This window comes from Gossypium hirsutum, chromosome A05 (genome assembly GCF_007990345.1).
Source record: "Gossypium hirsutum isolate 1008001.06 chromosome A05, Gossypium_hirsutum_v2.1, whole genome shotgun sequence".
Taxonomy (NCBI): domain Eukaryota; kingdom Viridiplantae; phylum Streptophyta; class Magnoliopsida; order Malvales; family Malvaceae; genus Gossypium; species Gossypium hirsutum.
The window spans coordinates 17452229-17467176 of NC_053428.1; the positions used below are offsets into that span (position 1 = coordinate 17452229).

Genomic DNA, 14948 nt, shown 5'->3' on the forward strand with positions numbered 1-14948 from the left:
AGAGTGAAAACCCATATAAAAGAAATTAACTTTAATTAACAACACCCTTGGCAACTTAACTAACTAAAAAGGTTGGTTTTTAAAATTAATTAAGAAATTAGACTTTTTTTTTTGGAAAATAGACTAATCTTGAAGAGAAACAGAAAACGTATATTTTCAGCTTTAACACTAGCAAGGAATCTCTTGAAAAAAATTTTAGAATTCGAGAATCCCGAGATAATTTTCAATCATCACACCTTGAGAATTCCGGATGCTCCCCACATAATTTGTTTTTTTTTTTTAATTCCTCCTCCCTAATTGCTTATATATCTAGGGGTTTTGCTCCCCTACTCAAATAGCTCTGTTACCCATCGCCCCTTAGAATTTTTTTAAAATTGTTTCTCTTTTCTGGTTGAGTCTTAAAATTTTGAGAAGAGACATTTGTTTGTGTTGGAATTTTAGGAAGATATTGTGATAGTTTTAAGGTATATTTGAGTTCACGATAATGTAGTGGTACTTGGAGACGCACACATTTCATTTGTGGTGTGGGAGTGCACCATCACCTTAAAGATGTCGCATTACAACTCAGACTCCCAATTCACAGTAGTTATATGATCATGGGTTGAAGTATAACTAGTGCTCCCAGTTGATGGTGGTTATGCGGTCACATGTTCACATATAACTTGGGCCCTCAGTTCACAGTGGTTATGCGGTCATAGGTTCAAGTTTCATGCCACTAGAAAATAATACTTTATAAACTTCATAAGTTTGAAATCATAATTATAGGGAAAAAAAATGGGGTTCACAGATATAATTAACTTATTTTTTTCTCCATCAAAGTAGTATCCTTAATTTATTGTCACATGTGGCAGAGTTGGGGGCAAGAAGACTTTCAGGGGGAAGAGTGACTGCGACAGTAAAGAAAAGCTGAAATGCGACTTGGGGCGGCAACGGTTGATATGATTAAAGAACTTATTAATAACTACAATCATTGTCGCCCCAACTCAAGTTTCAGTTTTTTCTCTACTGTCGCAGTCACTCCCCACCCTAGAAGTCTTATTGCCCCCACCTCTGACACAAGTTTCGGGCAATGAGATTAATGATACTTCTTTAATGGAGAAAAAAAACAAGTTGATAATATTGGTGAGCCGTTCTCCCTCATGATTATGATTTCAAACTTACAATGTTTATAAAGCATCCGCTTTTAGTGGCATGAAACTTGTTAGTTATACTTCAACACGTGACCATATAACCACTATAAATTGGGAGCCCAAGTTGCAATTCGATATCTTCTAAGGTGATGGTGCACTCCTCACATAGCAGAAGAAATGGGTGGGTCTCCGAGCATTATTGCATTACCGTGAACTCAAATATACCTTAAAATTACAACAATTTCTCCTTATAACACAAACATAAATAATTTTTTCTATCCAAGTTTCCAACACCCAACACAAAAAAAATTGAAAGGAAAAAAACCCATCCTCCTGAAAATGTTTTCAGCTGAGGTGGCAGCAGTGAGGCTGAAAACGCTTCCAACTATTTATTTAAATTTAGGAAAAATTACTTAATTTCTTAATTAAAATTTAAAATCCACCTTTTCTGCTAATTTTTTAGCAAGACAATAATATTGGACTTGGATTGCTGAGTTTGAGGCGGTTCTTCACCCTATTGGACTTGGCTTCTTTAAAATTAAATTCAGATTCAGATCATCCAACCGAAGATAATAACAAATAACAACTCATTTATTCCTTGTGTTTTGTTTGGTGACTTGGTCGTTGTCGTCGTCTTTTCTTCTTCAATAGAGTCAGAATGTCTTACGCTTACCTCTTCAAGTACATAATCATCGGTGATACTGGTATGATTTACTCATCTCTTCTTTCTCCTTTATTATTATTATCGATGAATTCACCATCTAATCTTGTTCTGACCATCTCTCATCTGATTTGATCTCTCCAAGGAGTGGGGAAATCATGCCTCCTCCTTCAGTTCACCGACAAACGGTTTCAGCCGGTACATGATCTTACCATCGGGGTTGAATTCGGGGCCAGGATGATCACCATCGATAACAAACCCATTAAGCTGCAAATCTGGGACACCGTATTTTCTCCCTCTCTCCCTTTTGTTCTTCATTTTTATTTTTACCCATGATTTTTATTTCTTACCCAATTTTCTTTTTAAAAACATGGGCAGGCAGGTCAAGAATCCTTTAGATCCATCACAAGATCCTACTACAGAGGAGCTGCTGGTGCCCTGCTTGTCTATGATATCACCAGGTACCGACTTTCGTTTTTTATTCATATTCATGTTACTATCTGTTCATCTTTAAGTCTAATTTGATAATTGATTCGATTCTACACAGGAGGGAAACTTTTAATCACTTGGCTAGCTGGTTGGAGGATGCCAGACAGCACGCTAATGCTAACATGACTATTATGCTGATTGGTAATAAGTGTGACCTTGCTCATAGAAGGGCTGTAACCACCGAGGAAGGCCAGCAATTCGCCAAGGACCATGGTTTGATCTTCATGGAGGCCTCTGCTAAAACTGCTCAGAATGTTGAAGAGGTCTGCTCTCCGTTGTACTTTACAATATTCTTCTCACTCTCAATCCTATCCTATACCATTACCAACTATTTTACCTCTATCTCTCTTGTTATGCAGGCATTTATAAAAACTGCTTCAACCATATACACCAAGATTCAGGATGGGGTTTTTGATGTCTCAAATGAGGTTCTTACCTCTTCTTAACCATGCTTACATCTCCTGACATTGATTCTTCGAATTAATCACATTTATGCATACTGAACACTCAAAAGAGTTTGATTGATTAAAGGTTATGAACTTCTAGAGTAGCTTGAAATACTGAAGGGATGAATCATATTGCTTCTTTATTTATTTTTTTTAACTTAATATAATTTTAAAAAGAAGTCCAAAATCATTTTTTTCAAGCATACCTTCTTACTAAGGTAACATACTTCTATGCTATGTTTGGGAATATGATGATGATATATTTGAAAGGTATAAAAACGAGAATTTCAAATTCGCACATATTATATAGGAATTTCTGTTCGTTTGCAAATTGGTATCCAATGGAGCCATGGATTTGATAATTAATGACGAATGCTACATTTACTTGATTGCATCTGTGTCATCATACAACTTACACTATTTTTAATTCCAAATCCCTTTTAAAATTCATCCACATTCTACCCTAGTGGATATTCAAAATTCAGAACTGCTGAAAAGGATTTAGGTCATTGTTTCTGGACATGAACGAATGTACTTCCACTTTGTCAATGATCATTCCTTTGAAAGGTTATTCCATCTAAAAGGATAAAGTGAAATATGCACATTGACTGTGGAATTATAATAACAATGTAGAAACTTACAGAACTGGTTTGACAACTAAGAGTTAAGGTGAGGGTAGGAAGGTTGATGAGCTTCATAGTATCCTGAATGACAGGGTAATATTGTTTTATATTGGATGCAAGCAAAGTTACCCTACATTTAGGCAATCCTTGAATATTTGGCTAGAAATCCACACTAATCTTATAAAGAAGCTTTAATCTACTTAGATCTCGATTGCAGACTACTGAAATCCTTCAACAATGTGATACCATTATCGATATTTTTCGTTGAGGAAGTTTTGAATACTTGATGCAGTGCTAAATGAAAGTCATTCATCTTTGAATATTGATAAAAGAAGAAAATGAATTGTTTTGTTTCTTTTGCTTTACCATGTTGAATAGATAGAATGTGCGAATTCTGTTGCTGACAATCTTTTCTTATTGGCTTGAAGTCTTATGGCATAAAAGTTGGATACGGTGGAATTCCGGGGCCATCTGGAGGCCGAGATGGTTCTTCTTCTCAAGGCGGTGGCTGCTGCAATTGAAATTCGATTTCTCGTTTTCTAAAATGAAATATAGCTTGTTCATGTAACTTCCTTTGTTTCTTCTTTTTAGTTCCTTGTTTAATTTGATAATCCCAGAATACTGTGCTTGAGTGTGTGATTTGTATAATCCATCTAGATGTGTTCTCCATTTGGTTGTAAATTTGATAGCTATTATTGTTTCATTTGTCGAGAACTATGGTGAAGAGAAATGGCGAAAATATGGGGAATTGATCTATAATTTTATGGTGTATTAATATTTGAATATTTGCATATGTTGATTAATAACAATATGATCATTTTTTAATTTTATTTCTTTATTGTCATTTTATTGAAAATTTTCGACAGGCTGGTAGGTAAAACGCATTCTATCCATTTCATTCCATCCCTGTACTAGTCTTAGGCGAAAAGAAAATTAAGAGATGAAAAATTGAAGGAGAAAAAGGTAAATAAAAAAAATATTTTTTTCATTAATGTGTTTAGTAAGAAAATTTTAAAATTTAATTTTCAGTAATTATTTGATAGAGTTGGAAAATGAGAGAAAGAAAATGAAGTGTTTGAAAATTTCATAATTTTGAACTTACATTTATCATTCAATTGTTTGTTTTTATGTATAAGGATGTTTTTCAGTATTTATTTTACGTTTAAGGGTGTAAAAAGTCATCAAATTAGAAAAAAATTAAGTCCTCTTTTTTTTTCTTTTTTTTCTTTTGTATTCAATTGAGCATTTGAATTTTCAAAATACATCAAAAAGACCTTCAAACTATTTCAAAAAAAAAAAAAGCAATTAAGCCCTTACTTTTTTTTTCATTTAATTGAGTACTTAAACTTTTAACATGTATAAAAAAAGACCCTTAAAGTTTTTTGAAAAAGCAATTAAACCCCTACTCTTATTAAAAATTAGAAAAAAATATAAATAATAAATTTTAGAAAAATTATTGAATTTAATAAAAATATATGAAATTTAAAATTTATTAAAAATTTGAATTTTTTTATAAAAATCGTAAAAAAATAAAAAAAATTAAATATTATAAAAATAAAAAACTAATAACCCCTAGTTTTTTTCAATTAAAGTCATCACGTGTTGCAACACAGTGTGACATATGACGAAAAATGATAAAATAAAAATAAAAATCAATAAAAGTTATAGAAAAATTATAAAATGCTTCTTTTGGTACGATCATTTTTATAAATATTTTTTTATGAGATTTATATTTCTTTACATTTTGTATAATTTTCTTATGACTTTATAAAATTTTATAATTTTTTATATTTCTATATATTTTTATAATATTTTACGATTTTTATAAAATTTACATTTTTTTTACTATTTTATATTTTTTCCTAATTTTTAATAATTTATTTTTATTAAAATTTAATATTATTTATAGCTTTTATTGATTTTAATTTTTTTTATAATTTCTTTTCTAATTTTTAATAAAAGAAAGGGTTTAATTGCTTTTTTTTTGAAAATTTTTGAGGGTTTTTTTGATATATTTTGAAAGTTCAAGTATTCAAATGAGTGTAAAAAAAAGAGCAGGGGCTTAATTGCTTTTTTTTTTAAAAGGTTTGAAGGCTTTTTTATGCATTTTGAAAATTTAAGCACTCAAATGAGTGCAAAAAAAAATAGGGGCTTAATTTGTTTTTTTTTTATGTTTGAGGTTTTTTTGCATCCTTAAATCATTATTTTATAAAGTTGAAAAATGAGATAGAGATAATGAAATTTTTGGAAAATGCATAATTTTGAACTTACATTCTTTTGCTCTTATCGTTCAATTGTTTGTTTTTATGCATAATAATGAAAAATGATCATTTGTGTGATATGGAATAGGAGATCCATGTTACTGTTAAGATACATTCTTCAAATTCTCACTGATTGTTGTTAAGATACATTCTTCAAATTCTCACTGATTGTTATTTTTTGTTTACGTTAGTCCTAGGCTAGTTGAACGTAAATTACTCTGGCATAATTTGAAACTAGTTTCTGAGTTACATCAACTTCCTTGGATTGTTATCGTAACTTTAATGAGGTGGGCTTCCTGCGACTCGAGGTCAGGTCAATTGTTTTCATGCATGCTTAAATCATTGTAATCTCATCGATCTAGGGTTTAATGGTCCTAGGCTTACTTGGTATAATCTTAAAAATCTGGCCGGTCTCATTTATAAGAGAATAAATTACTCCTTCGCTAATCTAGGTTAGAGGTTACTTTACCCTAATACTCAAGTTACTCATCGGTCTAGGATTTGGCCCAATCATTGCCTTATTTTGATTTCCTTTAAAAACGATGTTTGGGAGTCTCAAATATCTCCTTTTCATTTCCAAAAAATGTGGATGAGTCATCCTGAGTTCAAATCTATCCTTAAGGTTTTTTTTTTGTTGCAAAATCCAATTGTTATCTACCTTTGGCTATATTTGACTTTACTTTTTATTTATCGGATTGGAATAAATCAATTTTTGGAAACTACTTTGCTCAGAAAAGACGTCTCTTAGTAAGAATCTCAAAAGTGGAAAGGGCCTTGGCGGATGATCTTAATGATTTCTTGATTAATCTTCAAAAATTGTTGGTTAATGATCTTAATAAGCTCATGCACCAAGAAGAACTTGTTTGGACACTCAAATCCAAAGTTAATTGGATTATCAATGGAGAAAGTAATACCAGATTTTTCCTTTCTACGCTTCGTAGAAATTTCAATCATATTGCTGGTCTTTTTTATGGAAATGGTAGGTAGGTTACTAAGTATCGAGATATTGAAAATATGGTTCAGGATCACTTCATCCAACTTTTTACCACTTTCGAGAAAGTATCCAGTTTTACCTTTTTAGGTTTTACTCTTGATTGGCCTAGACTTTCTGCTTCGAAAGCTCAATCCCACCTTGTAAAGGTTTCCTTGTTGATATTACCAAGGCAATCTAGCCTTTCAAACCCCGGTCTAGATGTTATTCACTCATTTTTCTTCCAACAATGTTTGCTCGATGTCAAATAGAAAAGTAATTAGGACAATCTCTGAGATATTCTCTAAGACTTCTATTCCGCCTTCACTAAATGAAACTCTGATTTCCCTAATTCCTAAATCAAGAGAAGCTACTTCAATTTCTCAATTTCGTCCAATTAGCCTGAGTAATATGATTTACAAGATCATCACCAAAGTACTGGTTATGAAGCTTCCACCTATTCTACGCAGGATAGTCTTCCCCTTTCAAGGTAGTTTTGTGCCTGGAAGGCAACCTTTGGGTAATGTCATTATTGTCCAAGAGATCATGCACTCACTCAAGAAGATGAAAAGAAGAAGGGAGTCATGGTCATTAAACTTAATTTGGAGAAAACGTATAACAAGTTGGAATAAAGCTTCATTAAGAAAATCTTACACTTCTTTGGGTTTTCGGATTCCAAAATAAATCTTATTATGAGTCGTGTTACTACTACCTCCTCCACAATTTTGTTAAATAGTTCTAAGGTTAAATCATTCAGTCCTTATTGTGGAATTAGACAAGGAGATCCTGTCTCTCCCTACTTGTTTATCTTATACATGACATGTCTTAAATCTTGAAATCCTTCGTGCAATTGATCAGAAGGAATAGCAACCAATCAAAGAGTCGATGAGTGTCTCGAGTTTCTCTCATCTTTTATTCACTAATGATATCATCTTTTTTAGGAAAACTGATTTGAAAATGACGGAGTCTATAAGTTGAACCTTGGATCTATTTATAATGGAATTTGGTCAATGTATTAACTTTAAAAATTTTAGAATAGTTTTCTCTCCCAACTGTCTACCAAGTATAAAGGCTTAAGTAGTTAATTTCTTAGGAATCGAGGAATCTTCGGACGTTGGGAAATATCTAGGATTTCTAATCTTTCCTAGTCAGTCATTTTGAGGAGATTTTAACTTCATTATGGAAGATCCAAAACAAACTGAAAACCTAGAATGCGAACCTCTTTTCCCCGACTGGTAGATTGGTCCTCTTGCAATCTACTATGGCCTTTACTCCTAAGTACTTTATCAGATTAGGTTACTCCCTGCAAGCATTCTCGATTTTCGAGATAAACTTAATAGAGATTTTTTGAGGGGTAGTTAGGAAGGGTCAAGAAAATTCTACCCGGTTAATTGGGAGGATATATCTCATCCTAAAGCCCTAAGTGGTTTGAGCATTCTAATTGCCAAGTTTAAAAATCAAGCTCTTATTATAAAATTGGAATGGAGACTCGTCCACTAGAAGGATAGTATTTGGGCTAAGTTGCTCATGACCAAATATGTTCAGATCCTAGGAATTCTTTATCAGTGTAAAATATTTCATCGACCTGAAAATTTCTCCTAAGTATTAGCTCGCTCATGGCTTTTGGATTTAGATGGGTGATAAAGGACGGTCATTCCGTGAACTTCTAAATGGATAACTAGTCAGGCATATGACCTTTGAGAGAATTGCTTCAAGAACCATTTTTAAGGGAGGAGGAACTCATGACTTTAAACAAGTGTGGGACAAGTGGGAAGATCAAGGGCCTTCATGTATTTCTTTGAACTTACCTCGAATTTTGATTGATACGTTCCTAAGTACCCTAATTCCAAATTTTTCCAATGTCCCTGATTCCTTATGTTAGAGGTGCACTAGTAATAGAAACTTTTCTTTGGCTAATGCTTATGATCTTGCTGCTAGTATTGATACCAAAATCCCCGATCCTAATGCCCCTCTTTGGAAGCTAATATGGAAAGCCAAACTCCCCCTCCCCCCAGATTAATTTTTTTTTCTTTAGAAACGTGGGCATCACACACTTCCAACGAGGACCTTTTTTAGGAGTAGACATCTTTCATTGGAGGACCCTTGTCCGTGGTGCTCTACAGCCCCTGAAAAGATCTCCCACGTTCTTTGAGATTGTGCTAATTCCCAAAATCTCTGGGAATCCTTGTCTAATTCCATTCTTTATAGACCTAGACCTCAGTCCTCTTGGATAGACTAGCTTACTTCTAACTTGTCTTCTAGGGACTTCTTCTTCTAGCCTCCCTTAGTATACAGTGTTTGCATTTGCTCTTTCGGAACTCTAGTTGACTTGAAATGTTGTTATTTTTTTAACTGCTTATCCCAAAGAAAATTTTGTTCATAGAGTGTTATCAGTAGTAGTAAGGGAATTTGTTGCTTATTCTTCTGTGACTTATCGTATTCCTCTCCCTACCTTTATCCCAATCTCTTAGAAACCTTTTGATATCGATGGGTCAACTCTTGGAAATTCGAGAAAGAGAGGAGTGAGAGCAACTGTTCGAGATTATCAGGGCAATTGGGTGATTGGCTCCTATAGACACATCCCTTGTGCTAGCAATGTCCAAGTCAAACTGTGGGCAGTCAGAGACGAGCTTCAACTAGCTAAGTCTCTTAATCTCAACAACCTTGAGATTGAAGTTGATGTCACCATTGTTATTTCCTTCATGTGAAATAATAATTCTACTAATTTGGTTTTATCTCTTTTGATTAAAGAGTGCAGGATGCTCCAGCAATCTTTGACTACTAGACCTTTGTTGCATATTTTTTGGGAAAAGAACAAATGGCACTGATGCACTTGCCCAGCTAGAGAGTAGTTTACAATTTAACTATTCTTCAAACGAGGCTTTACCGTCTTTTTACAGTTTATAATATTCCTTCTAATTATTTGGAACCTTTACTGCTTAATGATAAGTATGATTGTGTTTTATATGGAGCTTGACTTTTTTAAATTTTTATGAATCTAATTTCCTTTTCCAACCAAAAAGAAAATATAACCAGCATATGTTGTGTTTCATTGCAACTTTTGAGACCTCCATGAGAACAAATTTAAGTAAATAGTTGAAAGAAACGACCAACCAAAATAAATTGATACCTCAATTTGAAATTCTAAAAAAAAGAAATTGCTTTTGTATCAAAATACTACTTTTTTATTGCTATTTGCTTTTGAAACAGTTAAAATGAAAAAAAGTAAAACGAGTCATTTACTTCTACCTCAAAATTTATAACACCAATGCGCTTGTATCAAAATTATTTTCTCTCTCTCCAAAATAATCTCATGTATAGTGAAAATTAAAAAGGTAAAACTGATTACCAAAATAGACATACTTCCTTCCTTAATCTAACTCTTAATTTTTATTAGCACTTAATGTTGATTATTAACTTCTTAAAAGAATTCGAATTTTTTTTGTTAACTTTTTAAACATAACATTTTATATAACAAGTTTCATGTACTTCATTTTTTTGTATTTTTTTTAATTCTTTTTAACATGATATATAAAATAAATAGTGTCATGTTAACTTGAAGTGCATATGAACTGTTATATAAGTTGTCACATCAATATTATTAAAAAGATTAATATTTTTTAGTCAAATTTTTTAAAATCAACCCGATGGTTGAACAATCCAACCAACTTGATTAAAAATCATTGAAAATGAAAAAAATAATTAAAAACTCTGATTCAACAAGTCCGTACTAATTCTCAATCTAATCGATTAAAAGCCGTTCTATAGATTAATTCCCTAGTTAATTTTCAATCCAACCGTTGTAACCGGCTAATCTGGTCCACTTCACACATCATTGGTTTTAGTTAGCATTTCCATTTAAAAAATTGATTAATAATGGAATTTAATTAAAAAATAAAAATTAAATTAATAAAAAATAAAAATTAAGAGTTAAATTTATTATTATACAATTTAGAAATACATGAAGCGAATCCCTTCAGCAAAAGAGAAGTGTAAATCAATGACAAAAAAGAAAAAAAAAATTGAAGAAATGTTGTTTTTCTCCCTTTATTGTCTTTGCATGAAAAATATTTTCTCCCTTTATTGTCTTACATGCATAAATGTAAGAAGAAATAAATAATAATAATTTTCTATGATTTATTTTATAAATGTTATATAATTATAATTCGAGTTAGAATTTGACTCAGGATTCGACTCTATTTAATAAAAGTCGGACAAACGTTTTAAAAGAAAGAGATTTCTTCTTCCTTTAGACTTCAGGTTCTCTGCTCCTAAAGAATTGAACCATTCGACCCTATATTTTTTCACGACTGTAGTATCAACAATAAGATAAGGATAAAAATTTAGAAAACAGATAAAAGATTTAGCATATATTAGCAAGTATTTATAGTTAAATCGAGAGCTTCTTATTTTTTTAAAAATATATGATAATATTTAAAATGTATTTAGTAATTTTCATAGCAGTTTTTAGTTTTTAGTGGTAGAGGACATTTTGTTATGAGACCGGTGTTAAATAATGATTTTGGCTTCTAGTTGAGGGATTAAGCTCAACTGCCTTTATTGTAACAAAAATAAAAATGTATTTAGTGATTTTATTTTGAAAACTATATATTATTAATACCATAAATTAAGAAGTTTAAAAATAAAAAGAGTAGTATACGCGCGGAATATATCTCAACAGTAAAAACCAAAGAGTTTTAGTTCGAGTGTGTGTGTTTGTGTCCGTGAGTCACCAACAGGACACCCTCGCAAATTCAGCATTATCTCACTCGCATAACATAATAAAGTAGATGGTAGAAACAGAATCCTTCTCCTCCTCAAATATTAACTCATCCTTTTTCTCTTTCCCTCTGTACTCTTTCTCTTCACTTTTTGCTGCAAGTTGCAACTGTGTACTCTTTATGTTCTTCTCTTTTTTCTAGTTGTTTGTAAAAAATTTAAAAGGAAAAATAAACGAAGATGAAGGTGAAGGTGAGGCATATAGTGTTGAATTTGCTATGGGTTTCCGTGTTTTCTCCCATCTTTATTTACACTTACATGGTCGGCACTTTCTTCGATCCCTCTTTCTGTATGTCTACTTCTTCTTTTCTCTCTTTAATTATTTATTTTTTGATCTTACTGTTGTTTTACATCGTTCACGTTTCCCTTCTCTTATTGTAATTTTCTGCAGCGAGACTCGATTTTCTTGACGATGTTGCAGCATTTGTAAGTTCCTTTTTGCAATTCTTTCATCATTTCTCATTATATAAACTACCCAGAATTTTGAATTTTCCTTTCTTTATTTCTTCAGACGTTGTCCGGTGATACCAGCCATCTCCATGTTGTTCCTCTGGTAGTAATATAATAAGATTAGTTCAGTTTATTTTTCGTGGCTGGCTTGGCTTTATATGTTGACATTGGTATTGATTTTGGTTGTAGGAAACTTCCACAGCCCTCAAAAAACCCGTTGGGGTCGTATATTCCGACCACTCTGCTAATTCCTTCCCCAGTGGTAAAACATGAAGTGAAAATTTATCTACTTATTTAATTTAAAATTTGGAGAATTGGATGATGATGATGATGATGATGGTTTTAAATTCCCAAATTACAGAGGTGACGGAGCATAAATCTACAAGAGTGCTTTCTGCTGCGAGTGAAGAACGTCAACCCCTACTAAACAACCCCATTACACAGGCCAATGAATCTCAACTCTTCGTAATTTCTTTCAGTCTCATTACCTTACTTGCAATCTCGCATTCGATTTCAATTTATGGTTGTTCCTCTTTCTTTAGTCTTACTATCCTACTTCCATGGTTACTTTCCTTTTTATGTGGTAAGGGTTTTGAGTCTGCATGTAGGCCTTGTTTGCTACAATGGAAATGCTGACTGTTACTCTTTTCTACGGTCTGTTCTAAACCTTTGCTATATGAGGAGCTTCATTTGTCTGCAATACATATAACCCTGATCTTCTACTTCTAACCCATCATTTTCTCTTTCGATGTCCTAGTTATCCAACGGTTTCCTTCAGTTTTGAGTTGCTATATAATGAAAGCATTCCTTTGATAACGTTTGTGTTAACTTTAACCTCTTAGAGATGGCATTCACTAACCCTTTTGTGGTTGTTAACCCTTTATTCTATTTTGCCTATCGATAACTGCTTAACATTTTGGAATAATTGTTCTCTACAGCTAAAACTAGTTTCTTAGTCTTTTACACGTTTCCAGGTTTAACAGTGAAAGGAAACTTCTAACATGAATGTATATGTAGTTAACAGTTTTCTTGCCCTGTTTTCTCTGTCAATAGGCTATAAGCCTTGAGGAACAACACACGCTGCCCCCTGGTAAGATTGAGCAAAAAGAGCAATCAGTTAACAAATCTTACGAAATGACTGAAGCAGCAGATGTTCAGGTCCATCGAATCAAAGACCTGCTCATCCGTGCGAAAGTGTACATCTCCCTTCCAGCCATAAAAAGCAACTCGCGTTTGACAAGGGAGCTTCGATTGCAGATTAAGGAACTTTCACGTGCTATTGGTGATGCAGCCAAGGACACTGATCTGCCAAAAAGGTAACTCATCTTTCTGAAACAAGGATGCTGCTCTTATTTTAATTATTTTTAATTTCTTTTTGTTTGGAGGATTTTAAGTGTAGAATGTGGCTTCCACTTTGCTTTTATCCATCAACATGAATCTTATTGTTGCAGTGCCTTTGAGAAGTTGAAAGCAATGGAGCAATCATTAGAAAAAGGTAAGCAGATTCAAGATAACTGTGGTGCTTCGATAAAAAGGCTTCGGGCTATGCTCCACTCAACTGAAGATCAACTCCGAGTGCACAAAAAAAAGACCACGTTCTTGGCACAGTTAACTGCAAAAACCCTTCCCAAAGGTCTTCATTGCCTGCCTTTGCGTCTTACTACTGAGTATTATACCTTGGATTCTTCACAACAGAACTTTCTAGATGAAGACAAATTAGAAGACCCCCGACTGTACCATTACGCGCTTTTCTCCGATAATATATTAGCAGCTGCTGTTGTTGTAAACTCAACCATTTCCCATGTTAAGGTAAATGTACTCCCCTATAGAGGCTTAACTCATACTTTCAGTCGCCAATGGAAAGTGAAAACGGTTTCATTTTTAATCTTAAGATTGTCTTAATCTTTTTGTTCATAATTTTCATGATTATGGTTGACTTATTTAACTCAGTAAGTTTATTTAACTCATTAAGTTTGCTTAATTCCTCGCAGCACCCTTCGAAGCATGTTTTCCACATTGTTACAGATAGGCTCAATTATGCAGCAATGAGGATGTGGTTTCTGTGTAATTCACCAGGGAAAGTCACTATACAGGTTCAGAACATCGAAGAATTTACATGGTTAAACTCAAGCTACAGTCCAGTCCTTAAGCAGTTAGGTTCTCCTTCGATCCGTGATTATTACTTCAGGGCCCACCGGTCTAATTCTGTTTCAAATCTGAAGTACCAAAACCCAAAATACTTGTCCATCCTGAACCATCTTCGGTTTTACCTACCAGAGATCTTCCCAAAACTCAATAAAGTATTGTTCTTAGATGATGATGTAGTAGTCCAGAAGGACCTTAGTGATCTTTGGTCCCTCGATTTGAAGGCCAACGTTAATGGTGCTGTTGAGACTTGTGGAGAAAGCTTCCATCGATTTGATCGGTATCTCAACTTCTCACATCCTCTAATCTCAAAGAACTTTGACCCACATGCTTGTGGATGGGCATATGGAATGAACATTTTCGATTTGGCGGAGTGGAGGCGGCAGAACATAACAGAGGTGTATCACAGATGGCAGAAGCTGGTAAGTAATGTGTAAATGCTGGCTAAACAGATAATAGGATAGGCATTAAAGTAACTAAGAAACCAAGTGAGTTCATCTTGTTTGCATTGTTAGTCTTCATTAGAGATCAGCTACTACCCTATGCTAGTATATTATCTTTATTATTATTATTGAAGGAAATTTTGTTTGCAGAATCATGGCAGGCAATTGTGGAAGTTGGGGACCCTGCCTCCTGGTCTCATTACATTTTGGAAACGCATTCATCCCCTGAATAGGTCTTGGCATGTGCTTGGGCTTGGCTACAATCCTAATGTCAACCAGAGGGAGATTGAACGAGCTGCTGTTATACACTATAATGGCAACTTGAAACCATGGCTGGAGATAGGCATACCCAAGTACAGAAACTATTGGGCAAAGTACGTAGATTATGATAGTGTGTATTTGCGAGATTGTAATATCAATCCGTAGAAAGCCTTCTTTAAATGTCCTTACACATAATGAACCAAAAAAAAAAAAGAACCTTACATATTGTTTAGCGGTGATCTATGTTAATTTAGATTCATTCTTTCTTGTATACATAGTCAATTTTGGTT

General features: G+C 33.4%; 2 protein-coding genes across 2 annotated transcripts; both read left to right on the forward strand.

Moving 5' to 3' along the window:
- The first annotated feature begins 1446 nt into the window (after window positions 1–1446).
- Window positions 1447–4174, forward strand: LOC107905703 (ras-related protein RABB1c). The gene is made up of 6 exons (XM_016832407.2): window positions 1447–1834; window positions 1937–2076; window positions 2170–2252; window positions 2339–2543; window positions 2640–2708; window positions 3778–4174. Exons 1-6 carry the CDS (start codon window positions 1789–1791, stop codon window positions 3868–3870), a joined length of 636 nt encoding a protein of 211 aa, XP_016687896.1. The 5' UTR covers window positions 1447–1788; the 3' UTR covers window positions 3871–4174.
- Window positions 4175–11284: 7110 nt separating this feature from the next.
- LOC107905741 (probable galacturonosyltransferase 4) lies at window positions 11285–14929 on the forward strand. The gene is made up of 9 exons (XM_016832466.2): window positions 11285–11648; window positions 11751–11785; window positions 11871–11912; window positions 11999–12071; window positions 12171–12274; window positions 12863–13125; window positions 13261–13618; window positions 13801–14376; window positions 14548–14929. Exons 1-9 carry the CDS (start codon window positions 11540–11542, stop codon window positions 14821–14823), a joined length of 1836 nt encoding a protein of 611 aa, XP_016687955.1. The 5' UTR covers window positions 11285–11539; the 3' UTR covers window positions 14824–14929.
- The last annotated feature ends 19 nt before the right edge of the window (window positions 14930–14948 follow it).